Source organism: Pan troglodytes, chromosome 6 (genome assembly GCF_028858775.2).
Source record: "Pan troglodytes isolate AG18354 chromosome 6, NHGRI_mPanTro3-v2.0_pri, whole genome shotgun sequence".
Taxonomy (NCBI): Eukaryota; Metazoa; Chordata; class Mammalia; order Primates; family Hominidae; genus Pan; species Pan troglodytes.
In genome coordinates this window covers 44,242,826-44,255,108 of record NC_072404.2, presented here as the reverse complement: position 1 = coordinate 44,255,108, position 12,283 = coordinate 44,242,826, and the positions used below count along the sequence as shown (strand labels likewise).

Below are 12,283 nucleotides of genomic sequence, written 5' to 3'. Positions count from 1 at the left end.
GCTGACATAGAGTATGAATAAAGGCCTGTGGGTTGAAGCAGATATCTGGGTTCATGGAACTTTAGTCTAATGTAACTCAGGGTCAGAGTGATAGTGTCTAGGAGGGGCTTGTGGTGATGAAGCAGGAGAAAGACAGGGATCAGATACATTTATCATGCATTCAACAAATATTTATTGACCACCTACTGTGTGTGAAGAACTCCGTTAGATGTTAAAGATTCTGTACTGAAAGTTTTTGTTTGCTTGGAGCTTATATTGAAGGACAGGGAAAGGCAGTTATCTTTAAAAGAAATGAAAAATAAGATATCAGACAATAAGTTCAATGCAGAAAAAAATTTAAAAAACGATAATTTAGTAGAGAGTGACATGAGATGGTGTAACTCAGACTATAGTTTGGATGTTTAGGGAAGTTGTCCCTCAAACAGATAGACAGTATATAAAGAAAAGGAAATTTTGGAAAGATTGAGTCTGGCTTATATATGTTGAGTTGAAGAATCATTAGGAAATTCAAAAAGATATGTCTATTAAGCTAAGTCTAAAGCTTGAAGAGAGGTTTGGGAGTCATTACCATATGGGTGGTAATGATGCCATGAGAGTTGATGAATTAGATGGTCGGATAGATCAAATGGCAAGATGAGGATCAAAGCAGAACCTTTGAGAGCACTAATATTTTATGGAATGTGCAAAAGAAGAGGGGACTGTGGAAAAGCCTTCCAAAAATTAATCAGAGATGTAGAAGGAGCCATGAGAGAGGGATATCTCAAAAAGGCAAGAATGGAGAGAATTTTTAAAATGAGGAGTGCCAGGACTATCATTTACAATAGAGGTATCAAGCAGATGAGGACTAAAGAGGCATCACCTTTGGTAAACATCCAGAGGGGTTTCAGTAGATGTTGGGATCAGAAGCTTGATTATAGGCATTGGAGACTCCAATGGAGATGAGGAAGCAGCAACAGGTGTCTGTTATTTTGAGGATTCTAACTATGGTGGGCCTGAGGAATTGTGGCAGCTGGTATAGGGAAATTAGAGGGCAAGGGGAGCTTTCTAAAAATAACTTTTGTCATTTTGAGAAGATGGCATAGTTGTGGTAAAGGTGGAATAATTTGGGACTGAAGATATGTGGGGCAAACAGGGGATCAGGACAAGGAGGAAGGGTGTTGACAGGACTGACCAGAGAGTGTTGAGGGGTATACCACAGGGCCCAAGCTTGATAAAGCAGGATGTTCAACCTCATCAAGGGTAGTGGCCTGGAAGAAAAGTGCATTGATCTCACAGAGGTTTTGAAAGAAGCAGGTGGAATGGAAATGAATGAATGAGGGAGCTCATGGCCCAGGAAATTAGGTTAGTGGGTGGGCCACTAATCTGCCCCATTTCAGAGGTGAAATAGGTGAGTCATGGCAAGATCCAAGATGTCAGAGGCCAATGCAGAATGTATAAATAGAATGCTGGGGTCGCTAGTTAGAGGGCTCATGTTTTGGCTGGGTAGTCATAGGGTTGTTGAGGTCTACTGTGTTAGTGTTAGGATTTGGTGAGGGAGAGAGGGGAAACCATGAGGCATGCCATTGTGGATTGTGGTTGGGGTTGAGGAGTCTTGCTGAGAGGTTGATATTAAGCTTTGAAGAGGTTTAATATGAGTGCCATTAATCCTGAAATGGAGTGTAAATGAGCATAGAGGATCAGAAGAGAGCTAGGAAAAAACTCTTCCTCGTACTCCATCTCCATAGTAAGTGAAGGACAGCAGGGGTTGCCTCCTCCACTGCAAGAGGGTCTGGGGGAAGCACTGACACTCCCCTCCAGGGAGACAGATTTCCTTAGGGCATTGCGAAGGGGAGAGTGCTCAGGCCTGCAAACTGTAGCTGTGATAAGCTCAACCTAATTTTTCCTTTATTTCTGAGAACAAAGAAACATCTTAATAAAGAAATTAAGTTGGTTTTGACAGCTAATAAGAAGGGTCCTGAGGATGCCACATTTGGGGAAATGGTGAAGTCTCAGAGTCCCTTGTTTATAAAGAACTTGCAAAATGAAACTTTTAAGCAGATAATATCAGAATCAAGAGCCTGGTATGCTGGTACTCTGTGTCTGTATGTTCTACTGCTGGTTACATTAAGTTTTTACAAGCCAGGGTCACATCGGAATGTGCTCTTATAGTGGAATGAGTGCCAAGTTTCTTCATTCACTGGCTTGTTTATTCATTTATGGAATTTATTCATTTATTCATGCTTGCCGTGTACTAGGTGCTAGGGCTGTAATAGTGAACTAGTTAAAGGCATTCCCCTCTTTGCAGGATCTCTGACTTCATAAATTGGAGAAAATCACTATCAGTTGTATCAAAAATGTTGGATACTTTATCCTAATTAAATACATGCTAGTTGATTTAATTTCTAAATTAAAAAACAAAATATTAGAAATAGATGTTTAGTTATTCTAAATAAGATATTTCTGATACTACACCATTTTCTCAGGATAATAATTGATTTGACAACTTAAGATATGCTATATATCAGAAAACAAAATTGAAATATAGAAGAATGGGACTTCTTTTTTGTTTTTGCCTAATGCATCCAAAGTTAAATATGTTTAATAGAAGTGCCATTACATATTGATAGGAAAATCAATACTAAGAAATAAAAAAATTTGAATAGGTGATTCACAAAAGAAGGAATACAAATGAGCAATAAATAAATGAACGAAAGTGTTAACTTTAATTAAAGAAATATAAACTTAAAAGTCAGCGAGATGCTAACTTTTGGCTATCATATTTATAAAGGTTGTATGTAAGGTAATGTAAGAGACTATAAGTGGCCCAGTCTAGTGCGAGCAGTTGAGCAGTTTGACGGTGAACATCAGTGCTTATTTGGTTCACTCCTTTTACCAGCAAATACCTTCAAGAAATCTGTCCTAAGGAAATGAATAAGCTGTGTACAAAACCTTAATCATAGATATTCATTAGGGTTTTGTTTACCTAGAAAAAATTAATAAAAATAAAATAATACTCTCCAGTGAAGTTCAGCTTACACACCTCTTCCATCTGTACCCACCTTCTATTTAAATTGGACACTTCTTTCTGCAGCCCAAGTTTGTCCTCTTAAGCAGATGTTTGCAGCTGTCACAGGGCCCATTGCTCTCCTCTCTTCTCAGTTTCTCTGTTTCTGCCCATATCCACTCACTTTTGATATGTAATCATGTATGCCTTCTTGTTGTAACTTAACATTCCCATGTGGTTTTATAAGCTGCTTATTTCTAATATATATACACATATATATAAAATCTGCTTATTTCTCTTACACACACACACACACACACACACACACACATATTTCCATTGTAAGTATAAATAGAGCAGCCCCTCTGGATGCTTCTCTAACTGGATTGTACGTTCCTAGAGACATGTTCACCTACCACTGTGCATGTACCCAGAGTTGGATAGGTCCTTTGTTGAGTAATTGAAGGAAGAAAAGTGTTAAGAATTACTGTCCCAGTTGACTGGGGCCTTGGAGAAGGGGTCATGAGTTGCCACTCAAAGTACCCCAGAAGACTTCTCTGCAAACACTGCGAGTGGGGTCCCTCTGCATAATGTATAGGTAGCCTGTAGGGTCTCTCCTTGCCTGTCAAGCTGCTGCCTTAATTAGCTTCCTCAAATACAGGTGCAAGTCTTCTCCTTTGCCCTATCTCAGACACATCTAGGGCTTGCACACTGCCTGCCAATAAATATTGTGCTTCATGGTCTGGCAAGGACCTCTGCCCCAGAGAACCATCTGCTTCCTCACTAGGCTTTCCTCTCCCAGGCTCTGGTCTGATCTTCCTGGGGGCTTACCATTTCCCAAACACACTGTGGAGGATTTTCTTTATTAATGAATAGATGTCTATATGCATGTGTATTTGTATGCATATGAATAGGTATATGCACATGTATTTATGAATAAGTATATGATCTTTTAAAATCAATTAAAAGAAAAATATATGAAGTCAGGGTCACATGATCACTGTAGGTATAGAAATTTAAGATTAAGTCAAATATGTTAGGGATTTAAGTAAAGATAAGCCATAGAAGAAGTTAATCTCATTGCTATTATGAAGGGGCAGCTTATGTTTTCATTTACTCAGTGATGACACGCTCTTATTTTTGATGAGCAATTAGAATTAATTTACGGGTTTTGTATTTCCTTCTATGAAACAAATTTCAGAGTCCAAACACATAATAATAACTAGACCATTTATAGTTTATAAAAGTTAATAATGAACTTCTCAAATCTTGAAAGCAAGAAACAGTAACTAAAATATAAATAAGTTCTCAGGGCGGGGGTTCCATAAGCGTTGTCTCTGAATCAGCAGCATCAGTTATCACCTAGAAACTCATCAGAAATACAAATTCTCAGTCTTCATGTTCAGACCCACTGGATCAGAAACACACCCTTCAGGTGGTTCTCATGCACACTAAGGTTTGAGAATCACTGTCTTAAGGCACTGAATTTTAGGAGAGGTCATGCTCTATGCCAAAAGTTACTTGTTTTTGTTCATTAACAGATGAGGAAATGTTGGGCTTGCTTTGGGTTCAGTATTTTATTTAGTCCAAAGTTATTCAAAATGGTGTAAAAGAACCTGGGTTTTCATACATTTCATTGCTATTAAAATTATTTTTACTGACTGGTCTTTCCCTCTCTCTTCTTTCCTCTTTGTGTTTCCACATGGCAGACGAGTTGGATTTTATGTTAATACTTTCAAAAACGTCTCCAGCCTTGAAGCCAAGTTTCATAAGGAAATTGCGGTGGTGAGTCATGACGATAATTTTTGCATATGGAATATAAATTAAAGGAAGGTTTATTTTGGAAGCAAATGAAATGGGATAGAATTATCCAAAGAATTCACCCTTTTGTATGTTTCTTTTAGCAGTGTGTTGTTACCCTCGGTAACATTTCTACGGTTTTTCATAGTGATCACATAGTTCTTTGTATCTTTTGAAGATTTTGCCACAGTTTTACAGTGTTGTTTCTTTTACCAGGCAGTTTATAAAGTTGGAATTCCCAGTGGTATTTTAGGCTAATGAAAAATTGCTCTCAAAATATTTAGGTAATCAACAACTCTGTTGTTGATTGCTTTTTGTTGTTGTTCAAAAGGGTGGAGTCAATGTAAACAGTAAGCTTTTGTTTTCTGCTCTGTACTCTGGTTAATAAATATATATATATATATATATATATATATATATATATATATTTAGTTTACTCGTGTTTCGTTTGTTTCAGTTTTGACATAGATTTTAAATTTGAACCATATACAGAATTTCAGTTATCCTGAGGCCATCCAAGCTATCATAAAATTTATAGCTTCTCAATAAGCAATTTCTTTCTTGGGGAGAATAGCCTGAATTGGCACCAGAATGACATGTGACTAATAGACAAGTGGCCTCTGTCCCCTTAGCTTTGCCACAAACTGTATGAAGTGATGACGAAACTGGGTGACCAGCACGCCGACAAGGCCTTCACCATCCAAGGAGCGCCCAGGTAGGCCCCTGCTCATTGGAGCACCTGTAATGTCCTGCTTGTTAAAATTTCTGCAATCTGTGGACCAGCCTGTACTATTTTATTTATCCTACAAAAGTCCCACAGGAGCCTTTTCACCCTAGAAGCTGACACTAATTTTATTTTTGTGCTTTTACATTTATTTCTGGCCTTCAGTGACCCAACTAGGATTCTTCTTCTTGTCACAACAGCATTGACTTTCTGCCTCTCTGCCTCTCTCTGCTTTCCATGAGGCCTGATAGCAACAGTGTGAAATTTTAATATATAATGTATATGCTTGTTGTAATATACAATTTGTTATGCACTTAATATTTTCTCTGGAGAAGAAAGGAATTCCCAAAGTTTATGACAGTTTGTCTTGATTGTTATCATTGATGCTGACATCTTTCATGAATCCATTTTGGGAAAGGAAAGAGGAAGTAGGTGAGATCTCATCTTCCTCTTACCTCCTGACTCTTGATCTGGTGACCACTGTGCTGTTTTTGTTTTATTGCACGTTGCATTATGAGTATGCCAGTCAAATACCCCGGAGCCCCAATGATCCATAGGTGAACTGTCTACCTTGCCAGGGTTCGGCTGCACACCAGCTTTCTCCAGTGACTCTGGAATCCTTTTTATTCCATCCTTCGCAGACTTTACGTGCTCAGAGATTGAAGGCTAGTGAGCTGGGAGTCAGAAGACCCAGCTTTCGGTTTTCTGATTTTGCAATTAACTTGCTTTGCCTTCCTTGAGTAAGTTCAAAACCTCTCTGGTTAGAGGTCTCATTTTTTTTAATTCAATAGAAAAAAAAAGATACTATTGAACTACATGGTTTCCAAGGTAATATACAGTCCTGACATTCTATATTTGCCATTTTAATACAAACACTTATTTGCATACATTTATGAAAACACACATAGTCATACACATGAACCAACTTCTACATATGTTAATGTTTGGATCCCTCTAGAGATTGTTAATTTTCTTATTCCCTGCTCTTTGGATTAGCCCTACTTATAGGTTCTGCTATGGTTTCTATACTATGTAAGCAGTAGTATATCTTCTCTTTCTAAGGGAAAGAATATTGCCTGAAAGAATACATAAGAGAGGCAGAGTTACTGTTTTCAGTATGGTTATTTCAGTATGGGGCTAGGCACGAAGGAAGAATTGGAATGGGAATATCAGAATGATATTTGAGTGTTTTAAAAATGAAGTGCATGAAAAAATTTAGGGTTGTTCCCTTACATGGAAATGAAAGGGACAAATTCATCTGAAAATTTTAATGTTGCCAAATGAGATACAGTGAAGAAAAAGCGGTGCCATGACCACTTAATGAATGTTCCTTTCACTTTTTTTCAACATTCCTCTGCAGAATGAGGTGGTGAGTGAGCTCAGTGGCATCTCTATTAAGCTTAGATTGGGGCTATGTTTCCATCTGAGGCCATGATTGCTGGCATATGACCCCAATCATGTGGCATGTCTGTGTTCTCGCTAAAGGACCCAGTTTCCTCAGCCCTTTGAATATGTAGACCATGCTGCTGTGTACATGCTCTTTTATTTTGGGGTACAGACTCTGTTTCTTCGAGCTGTAGACTTTAGAAATTCTTAGAGAGTAGGATGTGTCCTGAGTGCTTCTTAGTCATCACATTTGGGCTGTTCCCAAGCGTCTGGCCGCATGCCGGGAACATGGTGGGTTCTTAGTAAACGAAACTGAATCTTGTCTGATTTTGTTGCACATTTCAAGATGCCTGAGTTGAGTAGTTATTTATAAGGTCTAGAAAGAGAAATAATTAGTGAGTTTATTTCCAAATGTTATTAGAAAGCACTTCTACAAAATCCTTACTAACACTATCCTAAGGTTACCTTTTAATATAAAAGTTACAATTTTCATAGTTTTTTATAGATTGTGACATGGCAAGATTCTCTTGTAAATAGAAAGTGAAACGAGTAAAATCAATTCAGCTTATGTTTGGAAGATTCTTGCAGAACTTGTTTGAAAGAACAGAGGGCTTGCATTACTAAGACCTGAATTCAGATTCACTAAATTGCTGGGTGATTTTAGAGTTTTTATTTTTAACCTATCTATGCCCCACTTTACTACTTGTAAAGTGGGGACAATAAAACATGGCTACTGTGAAGACAAAAGATAATACATGAATGAGGTCTCTGTGGTGCAAATAAATGGTACCAGTTATCACCATCACTGTTGCAATTAACCAGAATTAACCTGGAAGGGGAGAGCAGGACAACAGACAGTACCTGTTAGGCTTCTGGGTTTCTTTGAGATGGAAAACCCCTGATTAGATGAATACTGTTCTGGAGAAGGCCCCTTGCCCAATCCCCTGTGTTCCTCTAGTGATTCGGGTCCTCTCCGCATTGCAAAGACACCATCACCGCCTGAGGAGCCTTCACCCCTCCCGAGCCCGACAGCAAGTCCAAATCATACATTAGCACCTGCGTCTCCCGCACCAGCACGGCCTCGGTCACCTTCACAGGTAGGAAGAGGTCAAATATATTGGGGGATAGAGCTCGTGATGAGGTGAAGGTGGCCCCATCTAGGATAATCCCACGGTGCTGGGGCTTTAAGAGAAGTTTCCAGTTAGGGAGACTGAGATGTGAGGCTTTAGGCATTGTGATTGTCATGACAGTATCCACCTGCTTTTCTTATTTGACTTGATATTTCCTCACATGCCCTATATTCAAGTTTTTTGGGACTTCTTACCACGTTCTCGGCATGCTCAGGCAAGCATGCTCTCTCTTCTCCTATCTCTTGCTACAAAACTCTTTTCTTTCAATGCTCCATTTAAATCCTACCTCTGCATGAAACCTTCCCTCTCCTAGTGGTTTAGAGTTGGCAAGTACTGCCAAGAAAAGCAGTTATGTTTATATGTCATCTCACATTTTTTGGTACACCTGGACATTTTTTAGTACACACACTTGCATATGAGTGGCCACTTAATAAAATTGAATTGAAGAAATAATTGAAGAGAAACAATAAGGGCTGGGCAAAGGTAACTGTACAGAGAAACTACCACCTTTATTCTCCCTATGTTGGGTGAAAATGAAATTTCTGTAGAAAAATTTATAGTCCCCAGTCCAGTTCAAGCTTTCTTGTACAGATGCTGCTTGCCTTACAAAGGGGTTGTGTCCTGATAAACCCATCATAAGTAGAAAATATTGCAAGTTAAAATGCATTAAATACACCTAACCTGTTGAGCATAATGACTTAGCCCAGCCTACCTTAAACGCGCCGAGAACACTTAACATTAGCCTACAGTTAGACAAAGTTATCTAACACAAAGCCTATTTTATAACCGTGTTGACTATCTTGTGTAATTTACTGACTATAGTACACTGTAGAACATATTAGCAGTCCTTTACCCTCGTGATCACAGGGCTAACTGGGAAGTGTGGTTCACTGCCACTGCCCCGCCTCATGAGAGAGTGTCTTCACACATTCTGCTGAATGCCTATTGCTTTTACACTTTCCTAAAGTCCAAAAAAATCATAGATTGAACCATCGTAAGTTGAGGACCATCTATATGTAGTTGAACTAAGGAAAGTCTTGGGAAGATACATGTATTAAACAGACCTTTAAAGTTTTCTACTTTTCAAAATCCTTGAATGGAAAGTGAAATGTAAGCTGCCTATAGTAGGTCTCACCAATTCAAATGAAAAGCTGCTTTAGTTTTGAAATTTTAATTTATTTCCAAAATGAGAAATTATTTTCAGTTTAGTTCAGAAGAGGGTATTGCCCTAGTTTAACCTTTAAAGTATATGTGCCTGGCCCTGCAGCTCTGTGTATTGTACTTGAGTTGAGATGAATGGACTCTTATAGCCTCAGTTTTGTTTTTGCCTTGAACCATGGCTTATCAGGGCTCAGAGAGCCTCACAAGTAGACAGCATTCTTTACCTGTATCAGATAGGCTTGCTGCTATATGCAGATATAAGTTTCAGTCAGAGCTCAGTCTGTCCATGTAGCTCTGTTCATGTGACCTTTCTTCGTGTCTGACACATTGAAAGACACATTCTTCGTGTCTTTGGCTGGATTAATGTTTGTATTTAATGCTTCCTAGACAAGGAAAGGGCCTCCTGTCCCACCTCTACCTAAAGTCACCCCGACAAAGGAACTGCAGCAGGAGAACATCATCAGTTTCTTTGAGGACAACTTTGTTCCAGAAATTAGTGTGACAACACCTTCCCAGGTAAGTGCCTGGTTCAGGGCTGGTATGTCCATGAAAGTCCCATGGTGGAAGGACTCTCAGGGGCTAGCCCTAAAGAAAGTGGCAGTGCCAGAACCAACAATATAATTTTAATTGTCATTCAGGCTTGTTTTAATTACTTGATTAGTCTGAAGCATTCTTACATGGGAGATGTACAGTATTTGAAAATTATCTTTTTTTTAATTAAGGGTAGTATATACTTATAGAAAATTGGAAAAATATTGAAAAGTATAAAATGAATAATTTATCTTATTTTTAAAAATTGTTTTATTGATACCAAATATTTTACATATTTATGGGACACATGTATTTGTTATATGCATAGGATGTGGAATGATCGAGTTAGGGTATTTGGGGTATCTATCACCTTGAGCATTTATCATTTCTATGCATTGGTAACATTTCAAGCCGTCTCTTCTAGCTACTTTGAAATACCTAATACATTGTTGCTGACTACAGTCACCCTAATCTGCTATTGAATATTGGGGCTTATTTGTTCAATCTAACTGTACGTTTGCATCCACTAACCAACCTCTCTTTATCTCCTCCTTCCACCCACACATCCTTCTCAGCCTCTGGTATCTGTTATTCTATCCTCTATCTCCATGAGATCGATTGTTTCTAAGCTCCCATATATTAGTAATTTGTGGCATCTGTCTTTTCTGTGCCTGGCTTATTTCACTTAACATAATGACCTCCAGCTCCATCCATGTTATTGCAAATGATATTATTTCATTCTTTTTTGATTCAGTAGTGTGTGTGTGTCTATACCATTGTGTGTCTATACCACATTTTCTATATCCATTTGCCCATCAATGGACACTTAAGTTGATTCTCTATCTTTACTGTTATCATTAGTGCTGTGATAACCATGCAAATGCAGGTATTCCTTTGATATACACATTTCTTTTCTTTTGGATAAGTACCCAATAATGGGATTGCTGGATCTTATGGTAGTTCTATTTTTAGTTTTTTTTTTGAGGAATCTCCCTACTGTTTTCTGTACTAGTTGCACCAATTCTATTCCCACCAACACTGTATAAGAGTTCCTTTTTCTCCACATCCTTGCCAGCATCTATTATGTTTTGTTCTTTTAATAATAGCCATTCTAATTGGGGTACGATGACATCTCAATTTGGTTTTGATTTGGATTTCCCTGATACTTAGTGATGCTAAGCATGTTTGTGTATATCTGTTGGCCATATGTTTTCTTTTGAGAAATGTCTATTTATGTCCTTAGCCCACTTTTTCATGGGATTGTTTTTTTAATTATTGAGTTGAGTTCCTTGTACATTCTGAATATTATTCCCTTGTTGAATGTCTGTCTGTAAATATTTTCTCCCATTCAACAGGTTGTCTTTTCACCCTATTTATTGTTTCCTTTCTGTGCAGATGCCATTTAGTTTAATATAGCCTCATTTTTTCTATTATTATTATAGTTATCTGTGCTTTTGAGGTCTTACCCATGCAATTTTCCTTAAACTGATGTCTTGAGGTGTTTCCCTATGTCCTTTTCTAGTTGTTTTATAGTTTTGGGTCTTATGTTTAAGCATTTAATTCACCTTAAGTTGATTTTTATATATCAGGAGAGACAGGGATCCAGTTTCATTTTTCTGCATATGGATATCCAATTTTCCCAGCACTATTTATTGAAGAAGGTGTCCTTTCCCCAGTATATGTTCTTGATACCTTTATTGAAAATGAGTTGGCTGTCAAAATGTGGATTTATTACTGGGCTTTGTATTTTGTTCCATTGGTCTATGTGTCTATTTTTATACCAATGTCATGCTGTTTTGGTTATTATAGACTTGTAATATGTTTAGAAGTAAGGTAATGTGATGTCTCCAGCTTTGTTCTTGTAGCTCAGAATTTCTTTGGCTATTTTGGCTCTTTTTTTGGTTTCATGCAAATTTTATGATTTTTTCTAATTCTGCTGAAAATGTTGTTGGTATTTTGGTAGGCGTTGCATTGTATCTGTAGATTGCTTTGGGCATTATGGTTATTTTTACAATATTAATTTTTCTGATCCTTGTCCTTTTAATTTTCTTTCATCAGTATTTTGTAGTTTTCCTCAAACAGATCTTTCACTTCCTTGGCTAAATTTGTTCCCAGGTATTTTATTTTGTTGTAGCTGTTGTAAATGGTATTGCCATATTGATTTCTTTCCCTTCTGGCTCTTTATTGGTGTACAGAAATGCTACCGATTTTTGTATGTTGATTTTTTTTACATATCCTGCAACTTTGCTGAACTTATTTATCAAATTTAGGAGGTTTTTTTTGGTGGATTCTTTCATTTTTTCTAGCTATAAGGTCATACTATCAGCAAAGAGGAACAATTTGGCTTCTTCTTATCCAATTTGAATGCCTTTTATTTCTTTATCTTGCCTGATTGCTCTGGCTAGGACTTCCAGTGCTATATTGAATGGGAGAGGTGAAAGTGGGCATCCTTATCTTGTTCCTTATCTTGTTCATAGAAGAAAGGCTTTCAGCTTTTCTCCCATTCACTATGATGCTACCTGTGCTTTTGTCATATATGGCCTTTGTTATTTTGAGGTCAGTTCCTTC

General features: G+C 37.8%; 1 protein-coding gene across 2 annotated transcripts in view; it reads left to right on the top strand.

Moving 5' to 3' along the window:
* Nucleotides 1-12,283, top strand: part of AMPH (amphiphysin) — a 253,080-nt gene that overhangs the window by 159,668 nt on the left and 81,129 nt on the right. For both annotated transcript variants that reach the window (XM_063815323.1, XM_063815322.1), the window contains exons 8-11: nt 4,693-4,768; nt 5,416-5,498; nt 7,852-7,990; nt 9,572-9,700. In XM_063815323.1, the coding sequence (XP_063671393.1) occupies nt 4,693-4,768; nt 5,416-5,498; nt 7,852-7,990; nt 9,572-9,700 (427 nt within the window). The remainder of the gene's footprint in view (nt 1-4,692; nt 4,769-5,415; nt 5,499-7,851; nt 7,991-9,571; nt 9,701-12,283) is intronic.